At 46.0% G+C, this 22,791-nt stretch overlaps 1 protein-coding gene across 2 annotated transcripts in view; it reads right to left on the reverse strand.

Moving 5' to 3' along the window:
* Chn2 (chimerin 2) overlaps positions 1 to 16,401 on the reverse strand; it is a 278,546-nt gene extending 262,145 nt beyond the window's left edge. Inside the window, exon 1 of one of the 2 annotated variants that reach the window (XM_038319598.2) lies at positions 15,645 to 16,401. In XM_038319598.2, coding sequence (XP_038175526.1) covers positions 15,645 to 15,693 — 49 coding nt within the window. In that variant the 5' untranslated portion in view covers positions 15,694 to 16,401. Of the gene's footprint in view, positions 1 to 15,091; positions 15,150 to 15,644 lie in introns of those variants that run through there. The other variant, XM_038319599.2, reaches the window with a different exon arrangement.
* Between the last annotated feature and the right edge of the window lie 6,390 nt (positions 16,402 to 22,791).

The raw sequence follows: 22,791 nt of genomic DNA on the forward strand, positions 1-22,791 counted from the left end.
CAAAAAGTAAATGCTGAGCTAAAACTGGTGGAGACTCGAGTCATGTGACTTTCCAGCTAGGGAGCTTCACTCACTCCGGCCTGCCCTGAAAAATGAGAAACAGGAACAGCTCCTCTCAAGCATCCTGCCTGGTCTCATGGCTTTAAAAGCCACCTGAAAGTCTTTCGGCAGCTAGATGCCAATCACCTCTTCCAGGAGAGCCCCGGCAATTTCGCAAGAATCTCTATTTAAAAAAAAAAAAAAACAAAGAGCTGCTAATGATCACTATTTCTCATAAATGAAAGCCTTAAAAATTCCCTGCCATAGCAACCGGGAGAGGTTGGCTCATCTACTATTATCCCATGACGTTCTAATAATACAGTCCCAGCTATGTCAGACCCGGGGGGTGCTGGTCTGTCAAGAACCAAAACTCTTAACCCCCACAGTCCCATTTTTCATTTGAAGTAAAGGTCTGACCACTTTTCACATCAATAGGTCTATGTTTTCCAGAGCCAGAGGCAAAGTGATGTGCCACAAAGCATTAACAAGAGAAGTGGTTCTGTGAAAAGTGTAGATTTCCTGAAGTCTGTACAGAGCAAAGCAGTTTCTCAGGCAGTAACGTTAACACAGGGGAGATGGCTGGAACTGCTTCAACCTCAGCTAAGCAAAGACAAGCTCTCTCCTCTGACCCTGAGAGGTCCTTAGAATTTTGTCTTTAAGATGTCTGTCAAAGGCTTTTGTAACAAAAGCCTTTTCTGTCTGGCTCTTCAGAACAGGCTAGCCCATTCTCATTGCTGAAAGAGGTTTGACTTAATGAAGAGCATCATGGGTCCTACGTCCTTGCCTGTTATGAGTTTGCACCTAAGCGTGTGACAGCACTGAAGCTAATGAAGAAAGGGAACATTTGCTGCAGGTACCCATGGAGTGGGAGGTCCCTTTGTCTAGGTGTTGCTCGTACTGGTTAACAAATAAACTGTCTTGGGCCTGTACAGGGAAGAGAGGTAGGCGGGGAAAACTAAAATGAATGCTGGGAGAAAGAAAGGCAGAGTCAGAGAAAGCCATGTAGCACTGCCAGAGACAGACGCCAAACTTGACCCCGTAAGCCACGGCCTCGTGAAGATACACAGATTAATGGAGATGGGTTAAATTAATATGTAAGAGTTAGCCAATAAGAATCTAGAGCTAATGGGCTAAGCAGTGATTTAAATAATACAGTTTCTGTGTGATTATTTCAGGGCTAAGCATCTGGAAACGAACAAACAGCCCTCTCACAACATACCCATGCTTATGAAAAAGGTTTTCTTATTTTCCATAAAGCCAGTGGGGGAAAATTACCTATATATGATTCCAAGACTGTTATCATCTGACACAGAGTGAGGCTAAAGAAAAAATTCACCAGTGAGGAAGGAAGAGCTGAGAGAATTAGAGAGAAGCTGAAAGGTGAGATTGCAAGCTATTAGAGGTGTGGTTCTCTATCCCAAAGGACTCTTGCATTCTGGTCAGGTAGAAGGGCAGTGCATTCGTTACACATCCTTAAGTTTTCCTGAGAAAAAAAGCTTCAGCAGTGAGTGAGTCATAGGTCCCAGGATTCTCTAGTTAGAGAGAACTCAACAGGTGGCATTAGGAAGTGGGAGGATGTGTGGGGTGAGGTCACAGGGCAGCTGCAGAGGCCAGCGGGGAGCATAGCCCTAGCTACTGCTGTCCTCCCAGGGGATTGGGAGAGATTTCACCTGGCGAGGAGACAGACCCCAGATCCACTTCACCCCGTTCTCACTTCCTCTCTGGATGCCAGGAAAGCACTCCAGTGAGACATTAGGAAAAGAACTGACGAAGATGTTCAAGTCACAGGGGCACTGTTGCTGCCACCCCAGCCTGCACCTCCATTAGCTCCAGGCCTGAGCCATCACTCTGCCCAGCTGACAGGCTTCGCACAAAGGGCAAGAGAAGAACTTTCTCTGCAAGCCAGTGCTGGAGTGCAGCCGGTGCCTGGAAGACGTTCATTAGCTGGAGCCAGGACTATAAATTGTGTGTCTCTTGAAACGTGCCTGTTTGTGCTGATTCATATTTCAGATGTGACTGGATCAAACGCATTTTTTTCTTGGCTATTTCAGGATAAAAGTCAACACTATCAGAACACCCAGGAAAGCCATTCCTCTGCCGGGTTTTGGTCTTTCTAAGAAAGTACTTATTGTGTAATACTGTGATCTTACATGATCAAAGGGTGCCGCTGGCCCTTTGACGCGAAATAACAAAAGAGACGGCTGAAGCTCTCCTTAGGAACATCTGCACAGACAAGAGGAGATGCTTCGGAATACTTACAGAGACAGCCTTCGGAGGGGGCAGCAGCAGGTACACAGCTGTATTCGCCACCGTGGCCAACCAGGCTACCCAAGGCACTGGGGGACACTCAGCACCGAAAGACTCACATTCTGCTCTGAGGCTAGAACGGTCGTGCCCAGGGTTCGGAAAACTAAAAAGAAAATCTAATTAACTAGTCATGAAAAACATGTTAATTGCTTGTCCAACATTGGGGAAAGACCTGATGTTGCCCCATTCTTCTGTGGGGTGGAAGGAGGATGCCCTTGCTGTTAGGGGAGGGAGGAAGAGGAGAGAGGCATTTGTCCAGTGGACGCTGAGTGAGCCATTGGCGGTAGAATAAAGATGAATGTGGAAATAAATGAGAGATAAGGCCCCAGACAGGTCTGTAGTTTATAATTTCAGCTCTTCAGGAGAGTGCGAGAGGATTGCAAGCTCATGGTCCATCTGAGTAACTCAGGGAGACAGAATCTCAAAATAAAAGTTAAAAAATGGTCTGGAGATGCTGATCAGTGGTAGAGTGCGTGCCTAGGATGTAGGAGGCCCCAAGCCCAATCCAGTACCACCAGGAAAGGGAAGAAAGGAAGGAGGGAAGGAGGAGGGAAGGAGCCCCACTGTGTGACATGCAAGTGATCAATGCCGTGGGCTTAAATGCCTCCCATGTGATAACTAGCGTCCTGCCCAAATGGGTTTGTCCTGTAGGTTTTTCTGTTGGGCCTTACCTTGTGAACATTTTGCTTTCTTGTTTCGTTGCTGTTGTTCTAGTTTGTTGAGATATATTCTCACTGTGTCTCTGGCTGGCCTGGAACTTCTTTGTAGGCCACGCTGCTCTTGTACTCACAAAGATGTGCCAGGCTGCGACTCCCACATTGTGGGATTAAAGGCATGTGCCGCCATGTCTGGCCCTCATTTTTATTATATTAATTTTTGGCATTTAAAAAAGCAATAGCTTTAATGGGATACAATTAACAGGTACCACATAATTCATCTGCTAAAAAATGCAAATTTTAATGACTTTTCCTGTATTCACAGATATCAGCAACCATCACCACAGTCAAATTTAAATAATTTCAGCATCCCAAAAGACAGGTCCTATCTATTAGCAATGGTGCGCTTTCATCTCCAACCCTCCCAACCCTCAGGAACACCGAATCCACTTCTGGGTCTATGATTTGTCTCTCCTAGATGCCTCCTATCAGTGATATCAAACACCGCGGTCTTCTATGAATAGCTTCATTCACGTGCCACAGCGTTTTGCAGGCTCATCTTGTAGCAGGTAAATTGCATCACTGTGCTGACATTTCCTGAACCTGTATTTACATTTCCTAAGGGTCCACTGTTCACTTCTGCTGGGGGCTTGTGAACTCAAGTCCGGGTTCAGAAAAGGCAGTTTGATTTTGTCGGGAGTCTATTGACACAAAGAACTACTTTGTATATTACAAGTTCTATTTGAATGTTGTGAATTTAAAGAAAACTGCCTTTCTGAAAACCCCTGAAGCATGAGTTGATGGGAACGGGCAGCTAGTCCTTACACAAGTGGAACACAGCAGCCCCGCGACAGAGTGTCACACATAGATATTCCTGCTCCTCACATCTAGTTTCTCAGTGCACACTGTGTGGAGGACGCTACTCAAGACTTCTGCTTTGGTACATACAAAAACAAACTATTAAATAGAGTAGTGGACTTCATCAGGAGGGACTGGAGGAAGACAGAGAAAGGAGGGAGAATCCAGGGAAGACTGAGGAGAAACAATGCTCCTAAGTTGTATGATGGCTTCCCGGTCATTGTGCTGTATCATCCTCAACATTCAGGTCTACTGACAAAACTTTTTTTGCATATGTAGATAGCTCTCTAAGGACAAGGGTTTGACTTCATGATCATGCAAACGTGATGTCCCCTTCAGTAGACCATACCTCCAACTTTGATATTTTCCTGTGAAGCAGATCTTCTCCTTCAACATTGGGCAACAAGCCAGAACCCCTCATCAGGCTGGTGATGGCAGGGTGGAATCAGAGCAGCAGCAGCATTACAGTATGCTGGGCAGCTAAGTCCCAATGCTCAGTAGATCAGATGTGTTCCGTGCTTTTACAACTTACAACAGTTTACATTTACAGTGTGCGTATGTGGATGCAAGCCATCCTTAGGTGAGGAGAACCTGACTGCGTAGTACACTGTAGTTAACTTAAGGATCCAGGCCTCTGGCTAAGAAAGTATCAACAATGGCAGTCCATAGAACTGTCAACGCTAATTTAAAGTGGCATTGGCAATGTGGGGTACACACGGACTGACTTGGTTCCATTATATGCCAAGGGTTTAAGAGGTTGTTGAAGAAGAGCTCAATGTCTTAAGAAAAGTGCATACAGACAGCAGCCCATGAGCTGAGTTATCACGCCTCACTCAGGAAGGGAACCCACAAAGCCCTTTTCTAGAATGTAAATATCTCGAAAGCAGAGATTTTGATTTTTTTCCCCATGAATTTCCAAGTCTCTTGCACAGACACTTACAGGTTCAGTCCTCACATTCTTATTAGCCCATTTTACAGACAAGACACTAGAAACTCAGAGTGGTCCAGGTTAGCAGAGCCCACAACTGCTGTCAGTACCTCATCAAAGGTGTAGGGTCAAAACACCCGCCTCTGTTTACAGACCCTAAGAACTGGATGTTAGAAACAGGTCTCTGTGTAGGAAAGAACAGGAATCCACTCAAATAGATGGGATTTATTATTGGGAAGATACATAGCTCAAACTCCAGATGGAGGCTCCAGGAACCTCTGAATGACTCGGCTATTCATTAAAGAAAGATGCTGCAAGGCATCTCCTCCCAGAAAGGTTACTGTACAATGCAACGCTAAATACAGACTACAGCAACCAGCAGGTTCTTAGGCCAAGTGATTTTCAGACCTCATGATACCTTGTATGTTTACCTGCCTAGCATCTGCTATGGTTGTGCCTATCCATAACCTGACATCAGCAGAGTTTACAAAACCCTTGTCAGTTGATTTTTCCTCAGAGAAAGAATTTATACTGGGGAAAAGAGGGAGGTAGGTAGGTTAGTTTGGCAAATCAGCACAGGGCACTCGGGTGGCCAAAGTTCACCCCTAGGGCATAGTAATGTCACAGAGAAAATGAACTTCCTTGGTCACAGAGTACCTTTAACCCAAGAAATTGATCATGAGGGAGGTGGTAGAAAGTGTCATGACTATAAGCCAAAGGGGGCCTCAACAAGAAGTCACAAGTCAAAGGGCACATGCTGTGGGAGACACCACAGTGCCCTCTGCATATGAAATCCAGCACATAATAAACACGCTTTAATGTTCCCAATGCTATCCATGGGACAAGCATTGTAAAAAAATGGCTATTTTTTGTATAATAAAGTGAATTTGAATGAGCAACCTAAATCAATATTAGGCAGTGGTATTATGTGTATTAATATCTACACATCATTAGCATAATCCCTAGTGAATTCTTTCATTACCAAAAGTAATGCCAGGCTTGACTTTTCATTTCCTTTGGTATTAACTTATATGCAATATAAATTTGGTTAGAAATAACTTTTGTTTGAAAACGATCTACTTCCACTCTTCATGCAGACACAGACACACAGATATATGCACGTGTGTGTGTGCATGTGTGGTGTGTGTGCACGCACACGCGCGCATGTGTGTGTGTGTGGCTGTACACATACGGATTGGCGGCAGAATGCCTCAGTCCAGACACTATCAGAGGAGCATTTTGCACACAGGCAGAGGGAGGTGGGCCCCTTGTCTCTTCAGTCTCTCTTCCAACTTCAGAGTACTGCAGACTTTCTTTGAAAGGAAGTGAGTATACAAATCTAACATACAGGTATGAAAAATCTAGGATTTTAGAGAATCCAAAAAAACAATAAAAACGCAAAACCCTTCTATGCAAGAATCTGATATGTGCCCCGACCTGCTCTCTGTATGGCACTTCAGTCCCAAACCCCTGTACAGAGTCAAGAACCACTAATGACATTTTTAAGTCTGGGACTAAAATCACGACCTCGGAAAACGAACTCAGCTGTCTGAATGGACAGAGGGTCACTTTCTGGAAAGCATACCGGGGGAGACACTGGGTGAGTTTCAGCAGGTTGTGCTTGGCAGTCATGGCAACAAAGGCTGGAGCAAGATTGCCCAGTGGAGCCACCCAGACCCGTTTTGTATGCTGCAGAGGTATTGGAAGCCACACATACGATATTAAATGCACCAGGAGTCACACTAACATTTAAAAATCAAGTGAATTTAATTTTAAAGTGATTTTATTTAATATAAGTATTATATTTTCAATATCTATTTAGAATTTTTAAAGGTTAATGCAATAATAATTTTCATTTGTTTGTGCTATACCGTCTTTAATCGTGTGTTGGTCAGCTTTATGTTAATTTGACACAAGCTAGAGACATTTGGGAAGAGGAATTCTCAGATGAGAAAACATCTCCATAAGAATGGCCTGTAGGAACAGTGCCCTCTGGACACAACAGGACAAACATACATATGCAGTCATATAGACTGGCAGCATATACAGGTCCTGCACTGGTTCTAGCCTGATGGGGTCCCAGCACTGGGATAAGAAAGAAAACATGGGATCCCACCCCTAAGCAAGAAGCCATCTGCAGCTGGCACTAGTGGCAAGGGGAAACTTCTTTTCCTCCAGTGGCGTGTCACTGGGAGATCAACCACACTCCAGGGCAGGCCCCACGCCCAGTAGTAGCTGATCAACACAAGACGAACCCAAAGATGGTTTTGTGGAGTCTCTGCTGCATTTTAGTTTGTTTTGGCACTTTTCTACTTTGTCTGTTTTGATTTCCACTTTTGTGATGTTTTGTGTTGTCATTGTCTCTTGGTTTTTGTTTATTTATTTATTTATTTTGAAAGAGCATAATGTTGAATGGGTGTTTGGGAGGAGTTGGGATGGGGAGGGGAAATGATCAAACTATATTGTATAAAAAAATTTCAATAAAAAATAAAAAAGATTGGCTTGTAAGGTAGGTGTATGAGGCATTTTCTTGATTAATGATCGCTGTGGGAAGGTCCAGCTCACCAGGAGTGGTACTAACTCTGGGCAGGTGAGCTTTCTTTTCTAAGAAAGCAGGTTGAGCCAGCCAGGAAGCAGCACTCCTCCATGGCTTCTGCTTCTGCTCCTGCGTCCAGGTTCCCACCTTCGGTTTCTGCCCTGACTTCCTTCAGTGATAGTGACCTGAAAGTTGTAAAATTAAATAAACCCTTTCCTCCATAAGATGCTTTTAATCATCAATAATTCAGAGACTGGCCATCATTCAACGACCCCTAGCCACACAAGGCCGCCATATTGATCGGGCAGATCTAGGTCTGAGAATGAGAGTCTTATGGGTAAATCTGCAACTCCTGCATGCTGAGAGATGCAGCAAGAGACTGACTCCTGAAGCCGGGTTCTTGTTTCTTATTTCTTATCCCCACACGGTCTCTTGAGTTTATTCTTTAGAAATAAAACCACTCCAAGCAAAAGCACTTTACACTGCTAGCATGGCACTATCTGAAACGATAAGGAAGCTCTGGGTTTCATTTCCTTGAAGCTGTCAGTACTACAGCACATGTAAAGATCAACTATGGGCATTCTGAAACCAAGGACCTGGGCCTCCAATGAATAAGAATTGCATAAGATTACCACCCCAGCAATTCTGCAAATCCTAGACCCTAAAGCTACGGTCTGAATGCATGTCAATAAAGAACAGGCTATGATCACCATGGTCTTCAGGCCGTTGGTTTCTGAATCCAGTGGTCTTTCTGACACTTATTGACTGTTAAAGACACTGTCCGCCTCTCTGCTTCTACTGCGCCTAGAGGGGCTAACAGAAGTTTGAGGGGAAAACCTTCCTTCCCGTAGGAACTCTCATGTTCCTGTATTTTATCTGTAGACATTTCTTCCAAATAACGCGAGCTTAAAATTACCAAAACTAACCTGAGTTTTTCAAATACCGAATTCATTTGAACTGTCCTAGTAGTGTTGGAGGAGAACGGTTCCAGGCAAACTGCTTGCTGATAGGCAGGCTGCTCCAAAGACTTTCAAATAACATGGCTTGGATCTGAAGCCAATAACCTCAGTCCACACGTTCACAGTGTTCCTATTGTCTTTATGATGCTTTGGAAGAGACACAGACCTTTTCTAGATACAGGCATTTTTTCCTTGGAGGCTGAAAATTAAAGCTCACTGTGAATTTATTTCAAAAAAAAAAAATCAAGCTACCAGTAAAGTAACAACAGATCTAAAAAAAAAAAAAAAAAAAAAAAAAAAAAAAAACCGAATGAAAGCTCAGGACTAAAGGAGTCTCCCAGACGTTTAGTTTTTCTTCCCATCGTTGTCTTTTAGCTGTCACTCCACAGTTCCCCTCAAAGTTGTGAGGAAACTATTCTTTTCGCAATATTGTATCAGTAGTATAAATTGTGAATTTAAAACTACCAGTGTCTAATTCTTCTTCATCCATTAATAAATATGAACTCAGCTGAGCAGGTTCGGAGTTCAGTAGAGCTTGGGAGTTGTTCGGCCTAAGCCAATTTGCAAAATCAACCAGAAGACATAAACTGGAGACTCAAAGGGACACAGAATGCATGGAATTTTCTGTCCTCCAGGTGCTCATCTGTATTACTTAGTTCTTTACCTTCGAACTTTGCATACCCACGTCATCCAAAGGATGTTTTCCTCAATGATAGAAATATCCGTGGTCCAATAGAGAAGCCACGGGTCATGTGTGTTTCGGAGCACTCAGACGTTGATGAATCGAATTTTGTCAAATGGAAATGGCTAATAGCCACTATGATTGACAGCTGCGCTATACAGAGTTGGAGCATGTGGGACTCACTTCAATCTTGGAGTGCTCATGACATGCAAGGCCCATTTAAAATACAAAGCACTGTGTGTCTTCTTTTTGGGAGCAATACATAGTTAAGCAGAACATCCTCCGTGAAGCCAGACAGAAATGGAGCCTGCAATTAATTCTCTGAGGTTGGTGCTATTCTTTGGCTGAGTCAGGAGGAAGGACGGAGAGTTGGTGTGTGGGAACTGGGGTCCTGGAGAACAGTCAGCCACGCTGTGACCTGGCTGAGTCTCACTGGGCAAACCGTCCAGAGTTCTTTGGACCTTGCTCTTCACAGGCACCAGAGGTCAGTATCCACTGAACAACCCCCAAGCTCCACTGGACTCTGAACTTGTTCAGTCAAGCTCGTATTTATTAATGAACAAAGGAGGGTTGGAGGTTGTTTTAAATTAATAATGTATGTTGCTGATACACTATTGCAAAAGGGGTGAGTCTGGATGACCTACCTGTTGAAACAAGGCAATGTTGCAACTAAATCAGACCATGTGACTGAACTCACAGATCAGTGCCCACTATGCTGGGTGATTAATTGTGAGGAAGAAAGTTGGGTATTCGCACAAGGAGCTGGTGACAGCTCTCCCTGAGTCCCCCCAGCAGGAAGTACTCTCATAGCAATGGATACATCCTAGGCCATCAGCTTCAGACCCTGAGGGACAGTAACGGAAATCCCTGGCAGAGCTGGCCGCCTGGAGAGCCAGTACAATCCTAACAAGAGGCTGGTTTCCTCTCGCTAAGGCAAAGGTGAATAAATAAACTCTGGCTACTAACTTGGAGGCACCCAACTGTGCTCCGTTCCACCGAGCGGCATGCAACGAGGCACAAGTGGCCACTCTGATACAGATCCATGGGAGAGAGAGAAAGCCAGCTTTTTCTCCCACACAGCCCATGGAAGGAAAGACAGGAAGATGCCAAGGGATTTAGACAATGTGGACAGCAAGGTGAAACAAAGGTGAGGTTTGGGAAAGTATTTCTAAACAAAAAATATGACAAGCACGCAGGAAAAGAAGGAAAAGGAAGGAAGGAAGGAACACAGGCAGGCAGAGAAGAAGAGAAGGAAGGAAAGAGGCAGAATGCTTCCTTTGAAACAAAAATAACACTTCAGAAGCCAGGAAATGCAAACACACCACTCAGAGACAACTGACCACTGACGGATAGGTGAATGAGATCTATCATTCACCAACTTGCTTTTTCTTTTCTTTATACATATCTCGGCAGAAATACTGACCTTTTGGCAGGAAATTCTTTCCCTGAACATGCCAGAACAACACTGTGCATCTTTTCCAACTAAACGTCCTGCTGCTCTGACCACTGTGTAGGAACAGGAGACCCTGCTGGGTAGCAGATGGACGTCAGTGGAGGCCAGCACAGAGGCCAAGCCTCAGGGAGCAGCTGAGAATACACGCTGTCCAGTTAAAGCATACGCAGGCTGGCATAGGAAAACACCTGATAGTTCCATCCCTCCAAAGCCAAAGGACAGAATCACCTGTACACTTCACAGCGCTAGGTGGGGGAACCCGCAACTCACAAAACACACAATCAGTGTGTCTCCGTCAAATACCAAAATTCTTGATCCTCCTCCCAGTCTGCTGCTGCGACGACATAATACTTGAGATACACAAAATAACAAAGTTTATTTTGGCTCATGGTCTCAGAGGCTTCAACCTGTGGTTGGGGTTTAGGTGGGTTGTGTCATGGCAGGGGACGGCTGGCAGAGGAGATCTGTTCTTCTGGTGGGCAGAGAGGGAGGGGCCACACCCTCCGCTCAATAGGGCCACAATCTCCCAGCATCAGGGCTGGCGACCAGCCCATCAAACTGTGACCTTTGGGCTTAAAGTAAAAACCATAACAAATATGTTTAAGAAGACTGTCATTATTCTCTCAGACACTGAACTATTGGGCTCACCTGAGTTACTGAAAGTGGGCCAGGAAGGCTACTAAATTCCGTTTGACATAAAACAGCCACCAGGAAAGCAGATGTATCTCACCCAAGAGAATGAAGAGTCTACCTCAGCGTTAATCCTAGTTTTTGTAACTTTTTATTATTTTATTCTGATTTTTTAACTCCAATTTTTGTGCACGTCGTTTAAAATACAACAGACAACCAATCCTTCCTGCTGATACAGATTATGATGTTTAATTCCCAGCACTATCATGTGAAAGCAAAGCAAGGTCTTCCACATATAGCTGCCTCTGTCAGGGTTCCTTGGCAGATACTAGATCCACGCAACTCCTAACTACACATATGTTAGTGGCTGTCATACCAAAGTCCAGGCCTTCCCTCTGCATCTCAGGATATAGAGGACTCTGTGTATGTCAGTGGGTATTCCCTCTCAATAACAAGAAACATCTCTGCTTACTGTTTCCATGGTCACCAAAGTAATAGCAGAAAACAGCACTAAGCCTCCCCCCCCCCACACACACCCCCAATGCTGCTCTGTAAAATCCATATAAATACCTCAATCTGTGCAAGAATGTTATTTCAATGAAGGTTTTGATGACTGGACACTGTGCTGATTTTTGCTCTTTTTCCTTTTGTAATGAACTTCCTTTTAATAATGGCATGTGCTTATGTTTCCAAAACGTTAAATTTTTATCCAGGGGGTTTCTTTAATATTTAATATTCTAACTTGTTCAGTTACTAGAAAATATCTCATTTGTTTACTGCATTGCATGAGCTTTTTTTTTCTTTTCTTGATTGTGAAAGTATCCATTTGTGAATCACATTACTAATATGTGAAAAGTTCTTATTTTAATCATAAAAGCAAATGTCACCCGTGATTACTAAGAAAACTGTTCGTCAAATCAGCCAGTTTACTTCTGGATATAATCAAGTACCACAGGGTATATTAAAATCTTAAAGATACTGATTTCTGTATCTGTGGATATCTTAAAACAATAAAAGGAACCAAACCTTCCTGCCAATCTAGGTGATTGTGAAATTTAATTACCAGCAGCCATCATCAAAACAGAGGCATGCCAATTTCTTTTCCACATAATTGAATCCTCCAGAAGAAAATTCCTAAGAGTTCTCAGAAAATGTGTTTTTAAGTTAATGTTAACCTGATAGCTTCATCCGTTATTTGTCAGTTGCTAATAGGTATGAAGACGCACTTGACTGATACGGCTAAACAACAGCAAGTGAGATTATCCAAGTCGGAGAACCTTGAGCTTTCGCTGCGGAAATCACTGTAGTTCTCCTCCGTGCAGACACCAGCCCATTCCATTACTCAGAAGCTCTTCAGAGACAGGGTTAGACCATTCCATTCCCTCTCAGCCTCTCCTCAGAGACAGGGTTAGACCATATTGGCACCCTGCAGAAATCAACTGTTCCTTTTCTAGGGCTCAGATATTCAAATTCATCCTAGGATTCCAGGATCATCCCATCAAAGCCTCCAGGAGGTGTCCCACCCACCAGGGAAAAGGATCAATGTCCCAAGAAACGCAAAGGAAAGTCAGACTTTCCCATCTCTGTCTTCCTGGAATGCCTTTTTCTCTGCCTGCATTCTGTATGGCTCCTGCTCACCCGTCAACGCCCAATGTGTCACCTCCACTGGCCACTGCAGACTGAAGCAATCACTCCCTGCCCTGCACAGCTCTCTACAGCATGTGATGTTAATACTCTAGAACACAGGCTGTGAATTGCTGTCCATCTCAGAAGGACTCTTGAGTCATCTTTTCAATGCAAACACTCGAAGCTACGTCTGAAACCTGGAATATGCTCAATAAATGTTTCTTTGATGGAGTCCAGTCTCAAAATCATATCCGGCATATGAAGGAAGAAACAGATTTTATGCAGCATCTTTGGTTGGAGCCATTATTGAGTACCTTCATTTCCTTCCTCAAAGAAGATAATCTGTCTGCACCAAACATTCTTTTTTAAAAGGTGTGCGTGTGCGTGCGTGCGTGCGTGCGTGCGTGCGTGTGTGTGTGTGTGTGTGTACCTTACATATGTAGCTATGTCTGTGGAGGCCAGAAGAGGGCATCAGATCCCCTGGAGTTAACAGGTTGCTGTGAGCTTTCAGATCCTTCACGAGGACAGCAATCTCTCTTAACCACTGAGCCATCTTTCCAGTCTCTGCATCAAGCGCTCTTATGCATTCGATCCAGCATAATGACTTCACGAGGAAATTGAGGCCAGGAAAGAATTAAGTAACCCACCTCAAGATGCCTCACCGGTCAGCAGTGGAGCCAGAATTTAAATACAATGATCTCAGAAGTTTGGAGCTACAAAGAAAGCTAGAATTATCTCCCTTGCTAAGCCTTGAAGCTCAAGCCTGGCCCACAGTTGGCCCTTCAGATTGGTGACTAATGGGGTTTACTGAGTGCCCTACTTTTTCAGACTCTGGCCTCTGCCTGAGAGAACCCAGCTGCTCTGAGAAACAGGCTCTATTCTTTCCTGCTCAACACCTCTCACAGGTGTGAATTGCCTGTGTCCTCTGAATTATTCATTATCCACACAATGGTAAGTGTGCTTAAAAAGAACTATGATTCCATATTTTGCAAGACAAAGTGTCCGATGAATTGGTGAACGAAGGTGCCTAAGCCCAGAGGTCAGGTTGATTTACATGAAATAGGAAATAGATTCATGTCCACTTTTTTTTTTGCATTTCTGATTTCATGCAATTTCCCAGTTTCCAACAGGATTCAAAACAGTAGTCCAGAAGACAGTAGAGAAAGCCCTGGTGAGCTTTCTGCACAGCAATTACAGCTCTCTAAAGCTCATCCAGACTCTGAGCAGCCGTCTACCCAGGGCTGAGTTAGGATTTTTCAGACTGCTTAAGCTGTACCAAGAGCTGAAATTTCAGATGCCACAGCATCTATAATCCATGCCTCTAGTGTATCCTGCAAGGATACTTCTCCTAGTCCTCCCCAGCGTGTCTCTTTGCTACCCTTTCCCCCTCAGTTCATCCAATGGGCAGTCTTTGGAGGGGGAGAACCATGTGCTAATAGGAAGCCAACAGCTCTGCATTTTAAATTCAATGTTAGTCAACCCAAATGAATTGAAACGCAGCAGCAGTGGTTTGAGGGTACTAAAAATAAGCCGTAGCATTTGCTGAGTTCTCAGAATTAAAACCACAGGCGGTCAACTTGTTGCTGCTCTTAATAGGAGCTGACTGCTCTGCCCACCGGCCGCTACCGCCAGTAGCTCAAACTACGGGGCACCTAACAATGCTGTTTTTATTAGCTGTCAGTAATCATTAACGGAAGTGTCATTTTCCTGCAACTAAACCTAACTCCCCACTACACACCACACACACAACAGTGGATACCTTTCTGGAGAACACCTTGTTGAGACATCACAACTGCACTCGGTCACAGCCCTACCTTGTGTTTAGGATTTGATTAGTTACACATCCATAGACATGTTCCCTTTATGTCTGCCGTCCTGTCGAGTGCTGGGTCTCTTTTCTGCTCAGAGTTTAAATTTTGGAGAATAATAATAAGGAAGCCAAGAGAACACCGTACAATATTAATACACTGAGCATTCCCACTAGACTTCAAGATCATCTTGACCCTTGAACTCTGTAATCCAGAATGTCTTACCAGCCACCCCTTCAGGGTTTCTTATTAAAGTTTTCAATGACCAAAAGGGTAATGGAGCTGCATCTAATGCATCATTCTGATTAGAAACCTGTCATGTTCAGAAACCAGTGGGACTGCCTCCATTGGTTCTTATGCCTTCACATTCATTATCAGTTTTTTTTTCTCTTCAATTAGACCTGCTGATCAACCATAGAAAAGCTGAAAGCCCCTCTTTCACCCAACCACATTTAACACGGAAAATAATCAGAAGCCATGAAAGTAAAATTATAGAGTAGTATAAAAACATGTCTAGAGCCCCCCCCACATTCTCTCTCCCTCTCTGTCTCTTACACACACACACACACACACACACACACGCACGCACACACACTCACACTCACTCACTGTAAATATGCCAAGAGTCCGATAGGCTGGGCTCGACCTCCATTCCACAATCTCACTTCAGTCAGAAGAGCAAGACACATTCTCCTGGCTGCTGTCTCAAACCCATGCCCCAAGCGAGTGTCTCCAAGGAGCTAATTTCTGAAACAAACAAAGAAATCCGAGTCTGCAAGGAGCAAGGGTTTGCACCCTCCTGCCTTGGCTCTGGGTATCAATGGTAGCAGGCACTAAGGCAGGCAGTTCGGGCGCCCTAGCTTCGCCCTCACCTTCATCGCGCCTCCTGCCCCTGCTCCAGCTGGGAAGAAAGTGCTAGGCTGCCTTGCTGCTTTCGCTCTCCGGGAGCCCAAGACTGCCTGGACCGCACGCCTAGGACGCCAGCGCGTTCCACCTCTGCCCTGTCACAGGTCAGGCGCGGAGGTGCTGGGGCACCAGGATGCGGGTCACCCTAACAAGTGTCCCGCGGGACGCCTTGTCCCGCGCCGCTCTCTTGGAGCAGGCGGGACGGCCACAGGTAGACTCTCCATCCCCGTACGGGCGACCGCGCGTTGAAACTCACCGGAGGACACGGAGGAACCGGACAGACTGGAGTTGCTGGACGCTGCCATCTCGGCGCCGCGCGTCGCTGCTCGCTCAGTCCCTGTGCGGGCGGTGTCGCCGCTGCCCTTGGCTGGCTGTTCGCAGCCCGCGCGGCCCCCAGCCCATGGCAAAGTCCTGGGGACGCGCGGGAAGCACCGGCCTCCGGACTCTGCCTGCACTTCCTGCTCCGCCAGATGACGCGCTGCCGCCGCCGCTATTTATTCGTGCTCGCCGTCCCTTTCGGCGCCTGGGCGCGCTCGGCTGCGGGCGTCGGGGTGGCAGGGGCGCAGCGAGGCCGAGACGGCCGGGTGGGAGGATGGGACCGCCGCTCTCACCGTCCCCGCCTTCCCCGCTTTCCCCGCCGTGGCCCCGCTCCCTGCACTCGGCTGGAACCTGGGCGTCCCGCGGTTCCCCGCACCGGCTCTCGGGATCCCGCCGCCGCTGCACTTCGAGCGGCCCGGGCAAAGGCGGGGGAGACAGATAGACAGCGACCTCCCCCCTTCTCCCTCCGCCCCAACTCGGCTCGCGCGCGCACACAAAGGAAGGAGAGGAACGCCGGCGCTCCGGGCTGAATCGGATCCGCGGGCTTGACAGCTCCTGCGCCCCTGGCTGCAGGGGGAGGATGAGGACCACGGGGTGGGGACCAGACTGGATTGGGAGCTTGCCCCGAGGTGCTGGGCACGCCGCCAGGGACGCAAGGCGGCCGAGCAGCAGTGTACAGCGCTTCTTTTCGAGTTAGGAGGGGATATGGAGGGGTCGTAGGAGGAAGGTAGTGGGACTCGCAGCAAGCTCCGAGCTCTGGAGCAGCCACACAGCTGGGGTGAGGAACCCAGAAGGCGAAGGCGGAGTCACTGAGGACTAGGTACTGGGCCGAAGCAGGCCAGGATGCCACCGAGGCTAGGGAGTGCCCCTTCCATCAACCTCCAATTTGCCCTTTGTTGCTCAAGAGCCAAAGGTTCCTGCCCTGCCAAAATAGCATCTCCTAAAGCACCCAGGAAGCCCATCTGGCTAGACTGAAGTCCCCGGGCCACTGGCAGGGACCGTGCCCAGAAAGTCCACTGGGCTTCTGAGACAGGTCTTCAAAGAAATAGAGATATCCCAAAGGTGGCATCAGACTTAAACAAAGAAAGAGGTCCCCTTCCCCTCGAAAGGATCCTCACAAAACACTCAGGTTGCAAGCGGGTGCAACTGTATCCTTTCAGGATAAAGAACTGCCTAGGTGTGTGCGAGACAGACTGGAGCAGGTGTGTGCCATCCTACTGTATTTAAACCTAAATTAATTTCACCGGGAGGAAATGTCATGCAGATATTTTTTTAAAATCCTTTTCACGCTCCCAGCAGGGTAATCGGTTCTTTCAGTCCTGAAGCTACAGAAAACTGTGAAATTTGAACAGAAATTGTCAGATCAAAGGAAAAAAGCAAACATTAAAGGAATGAAAGTACTCTCATTATGGAGCAAAACGGAAAGTGTTCGCATTGGGAGCAGCACGGTTTTGCAAAAACATGACTAAAAGGACATAGTCCATTTGAAAATTATCAGGAGTGACTCAGAAACAGCAGCCAGGTCCTGGGGGCCTCCACATCCGCAGCGGACCTCATATACAGTGAATAATAAATGTTAAATGATCCCAATACGCGCTCGCGCCACATTTTCTACCTGATTTAAAGTATACTTTAAAATTCCCCTGCAGGATGCCATCCCAGTGTGACTGCCCCAACAAGTGTCCCCGTGTTTGTTTGCTGATTTGTTTAGGGAAAAAGAAAGGACTTGCTAAAGGGCTGTAGCCTGGGGGCCTCTTCAGCCACACTGAGCTGCACCCCAGTGGTCTCCATTTACAGGGCTCTTAAGACAGATCTGCCTAGGGAAACTGGATCTCAATGCAGGCAAGTCTCACCATTCCCACCCACTTTTGGAGGGCAGTGCAAACTTGGTGTAACCTCATCTGGAGTCCTATGGGGACGTACAGCTGCCCAACATAATCTTGACCTCTGTGAGAATAGAACTTCTCGGACACCCAGAGTTCAAGACATAACATGACATTTAGTTGTTGGGCTAGTAATTTACAAAGTCCTCCAGATCTTTAGGTGATGAACATGGCCACTGGATCGTTACTACTTGGGCTTTGAAGAAAACCACCGTCCGTGTTCCAACTTTGGTTCATCTAGGATGTCTGCAAATGTCTTGGATTCTGGCTGTTTCTACACTTCTATTACTACTAATATGGAGTGTCATTAAGCATAAAAAATGATACTCGGTGTGAAGCCATATTGTACCAGGCCTAAAGACTGTATTCCAGAAGCGGTTGTAAGTTGTTCACCTGAAATGTGGAATCAATGGTGTGAACAATGTTTGCTTTCTCTCCTGAAGATAACTAACCAGTGGTGGCTTATTTACTGAGGAAATGTCTCATTTGTGGCCTTATGTTTTTTGTGTCCCAAATTGAGCAGTAAGTGATGGACTTCATTATTCATTGTAAATCTCAGAACATGTCTGGTTCTATTTGTGCATATTATAATATGTGCCTTCACAGAACATTAGTAACAAGAACAACGGGGGGGGGGGGGGGATTGCCTCAGTATTAAGAGCACCTGTCGCTCTTGTGGAGGACCTGGTTCAGGCTCTAGTACCCACACGGTGGCTCATAAACATCCTTAACTCCAGTTTGAGGTGTTCCAGCACCCTCTTCTGACCTCTGTGGGTACCAGAAACCCACACATGCAAACATGCAGACAAAACCCACATATAGGGAAAATAATAAATAATATTTTTTAAGAAATCAAAGTATGGCCCAATGAAAAAGATTATTTTTATTACTCCTCCAGGAAGGCACCACAGGTGACCCTGTGCAGTACAAAAGTAGAAGATCAAGAACTTAAGTGAGGCCCCACTGTGCTAGGAGGTGGGTGGTCCAGAGCCTGTTGTTTAGAAGAGCAAAGAAAGTACCAGTTTCTGGATTGACAGTGAAAGCTGACGGCTCCTTGGGGCTGCGGATGCATAACCAGCAGAGAAAACGCAGCAGGCTTAGCTGCTCCGGATCAAGATTGACTTTCTCCAGGTCAAAGGCCAAGGGGCTTAGGGCTCTCTACTAGATGTTTCATGCCATAAATTAACAAGCAGGAGCCAAAGCAAAGTGCTGTCTTTGTCAGTAGCTGCAGGGACCACTGGTGGGCCTTCTGACACACGTCCCCAAGAGAAACAATAAAACCCTCGTTCATGCCTTTTATTCACTTGTGAATGGCGCTACAAAAGCCTGTTGCCAATGAAATGAGAATGTTGATGCTAGGAAGATCTGGGATTGGTTAAATTCTAATGTAATCTGGTACAGTTTTCTTAAATACTACATCTTTTTCCAGAAGGTAAAAGATCCACGGAGAAGGATGGTTTGTCTATATGGTCTGATAGAGAACTTAAAATTGCCATTTTCCTCTAACTTAGCACGCACCTACTTTCTTTGGGATTATTTATATTTATCTGGTGTGTTGGCCTATACGTGTGTATGCATGTTTATCTGCATGTGCGTGTATGTGTACTTATATGTGTGCACGTGTGTATGCATGTGTGTGTGTTCACATAATGCTTGCACACAAGGACAGCTTGCAGAAGTTAAATATTCTCCTTCTACCATATACATCCAGGAACTGAACTCAGACCCCAGCCCTCACGCTTGAAGACAAATGTCCTTACCCACTGAGCTATCTTAATAGCCCCCAGCTTTAATTATATACTTATTACAGATTTTATCACCAAATCAGAAATTCATGAAACAACCTCCCCTGCTTCCTAGAATACCACGTGTCAAACCTGGGCTGCCAGACAGGCCCCTACCTTAAAACCTTCCTGCTCACTTCCTGTTGACTCCATCTCCGCTGTGACCTTTTCTCACTGTGCCTTATGTACCTTGGAGCTACCAGCACTAGTCTCTGTCCAGGTCCTCCCTGTTGTCCGCTGGAGCTATGGTGAAAGTTCACCCAGAATGCACTTTGTCCAGAGACTCTTCTCATTTCCCAGCCATCTCTTCTGTGGAATGCTCCCCACTCTGCCACACCTCCCTGTGGACAGATCTCAGTTCCCCCTTGTCTCGTTGGTAATGCTGGGTGTAGGGACAGTTTTCTCTCCCTGGTCATTCAAAGCTTTGTGGAAGGGATGGGGACCGGTAGGATGTTACCAGTCCAGCCTTTGTGTGATTTACCATGGCCGTGCACACAGAAGGTCATCGAAGAGATAGCTTCTGAATACATGAGCAATGAATTGAATGACTGTTGGACTGTCTAGCCGTGACCACTGAGCGATGACTAACACTTCTGGGGCCAGCAGTGCAGTGGACAGGCGTGGAAAGACACTCGAGCCTTGAACGAGACAAACCAAGATGGTGAAAACGAAAGAATCACATCTAACAACACAAATGTTTTCAGTCCTCGCCCCGTCTCTCCATCGGCAGGGACTGGTACCACTCCTGTAATTTATTGTTTACAGGGCACTCTCGCATTACTGTAATCTGTTATTTTATTTTAGCATTCCTTTGAAGTTTGAAGCCAGACAGAACATACCGCAGGGTGAATGTCCCAACGTGCGGAGCTGCCCTCAGCAATCCTTTGGGGTGTTTCTCAGAGACGGTCATTCCTTTTCCATGTGCTAAATACAGAATGAAATATTCCTCACTTTCAAGATTAATCCAGTGGTCGGTGTTCATGGGAGAACTGTGAGGCTGTTCGTCCGGCAGCTTTAAATATTTTATGGCAGATTACTCTGGCCTGAAGTGGTCCCTTTGCCATCAATTCCTCATCATCAGCATCATCGCTGGAAGAACTATCTCCCTTTTAAGTTCAAGCCCTATTTCCTTACAAGATACCTACAAAACACTGGCTCTTCTCAGAGAGCAGGAAGCAAGCGAACTGGAGGCAAACGCAGACAGTCCTAGGTGTCCTTAGAGGCTACCTGTGAGCACCCAGCTGGCTCCCAGGGCAGGTAGCAGCCCAGTCAGGGAACAAAGAGAAGTCCACACCTGGGGTGCAGACAAAGAGAGGCCGCCTGCAAACCCAAATGCTGCTGCGAATCGCCAGCTGCTGGAGACCCCTAGTGGAGATCCGCACGCTGCAAGCACAGATATCCCTGGAAACTTGGCGAGGAGGTGATGAATGTCTCCAGAGTCCAGTGTGACCACTTTACCAGTGAGCAACACACACACACACACACACACACACACACACACTTAAAGAGAGCTACCCTCTCTTTGAGGAGAGATAGAGAAGTAATTCATCAGCACACCGCTCACTGTGGTTGTGTTTCCCCAGCACTTAGAATCATAAAACTCTCTGCCCTCCTTGTCCTCGGAGAACTCTCAAGTGAAGAAAGCGCCAAGCCTCCTCTGGGCCAAGTGCAGACTGACTTTGGTTTTTGTGTCCTCTGAGGGGTACCTCTGGGTCCTTTTGCCTTTTCTGTCAGAATTTGCGTCTCTAAAGAAGGGACCATCTCTGCTACCTGTTCATCTGTTTGTGAATTATGTAATTCACCCAGGAAGCTTATTACGCACTCAGTGTGTGGAGGGGTGCGTATTAAGACCCAGGGAATAAACATATGAAGAAAACCATATCCTTGCCTTGGGGTCCCACATTACAAGGCCCGTTACTGAGATCCTCATGCATCAACTGAAATCTGTTTTAACTACAGAGTGATCTGTATGGGAATTCAAAAAAGTCATCCATGTCAGTGAAAGATGTCTTTCAGCTGGAAAGTTGGCTTTTTTTTATTATTTAGCAAAATCTCTGTAATCAGGTGTCAAATGCTATTTTCTAGGTAATTGATATTTTCTTGGCCACAGTTGGGGCTTATTAACCCAGAGAATAAAATAAATACTTGATGTAGGTGTGTCTTCTATCTGTTGATTTCATTTGTTAATAAAGAAACTGCCTTGGCCAGCCCTTAGGTGGGTGGAGTAGACAGAACAGGAAGAAGGAAGTGAGGTAGATGGCTCAGACAATTGCCATGCCTCTCCTAAGTTAGTCAGAATGCCGTGCTTCTCCTCAAGGAGAGAGACGCGATGAAGCTCCAGCCCAAGATGGACGTACGCTAGAAACTTCCCGGTAAGGCACCACTTCGTGGTGCTACACAGATTATTAGATATGGGTTAATCAAGATGTGAGTAAGAGGCTGAAACTAATGGGTCAGGCAGTGTTTAAAAGAATACAGTTTCCGTGTAATTATTTCGGGGTAAAGCTAGCCAGGTGACCAGGAGCAGGGCGGCAGGAACACAGCCCGCAGCTATCACTACAAATACTGTGCAGACAAAAAATATGTGCCACCTAACAATATTTCTATTGGTCATAGGCTACATATATGTTAGAGATCCCACAGGGCCGGTAATGGGGCCAACCCACCCACTATCATGACGGCCTTTGGAATGGCTGTGTATGCAACACGACCTGCTACCTTTCGCAATGGTGCTGCTGGGATGAAGCCTACCCACTGGAACAGAGATAGGTTACAAGCCATTTGGTCCGGTACTCCTGATAATGACCACAGTGACTGTGTTGCTGCTTTGTGTACTGGTTATATGGTAAGCTTTAGCATGATTTCAGGGAATACTCTTACAGAGAAATAAAAGCTTAATGTAACATGGTGTGATGCGTTGGTCAGCCAGCAGCCTTCTATTATATCTTGGGACAGTCGGGTCTTTGGATGTAATCCAGGGACATTTAGTAGGGCCTGAGCTTACCACCTGGGCTGAGGACTAAGAGCACAAAGTGTGCCGCTTCCTCGGCAACATCAACATGTCTCACCAGTAAGTGATGATGGTCCTCTGAATGTGCTTGGCCCTCACCCTCGGAGATCGGAATCAGCATGTCATCTCTTTCCCCATGGCAGCAATAGATTCAGCAACAAAACAATAGTTTTTCTAAAGAAAGACAGTGAATACTTGGAAGGAAAGCCAGCAGACAGTACCTGGGCCCGTCTACTGTTGCCAAGAATACACCTCCTATACATGTCTCAGACAAGTGGAAAACAGCGTGTGAACAAGTGACTCCAGAGGTTTGCTGTACATCCCGGGAGTCCAACAGACCAGTGTTCATTTGTCACTTGAGCAAGCTACTTAAGCTCAGGTTCCTGACCTTTAAAATGGGGTTGGTTC

This window comes from Arvicola amphibius, chromosome 2, assembly GCF_903992535.2.
Source record: "Arvicola amphibius chromosome 2, mArvAmp1.2, whole genome shotgun sequence".
NCBI classification, from domain to species: domain Eukaryota; kingdom Metazoa; phylum Chordata; class Mammalia; order Rodentia; family Cricetidae; genus Arvicola; species Arvicola amphibius.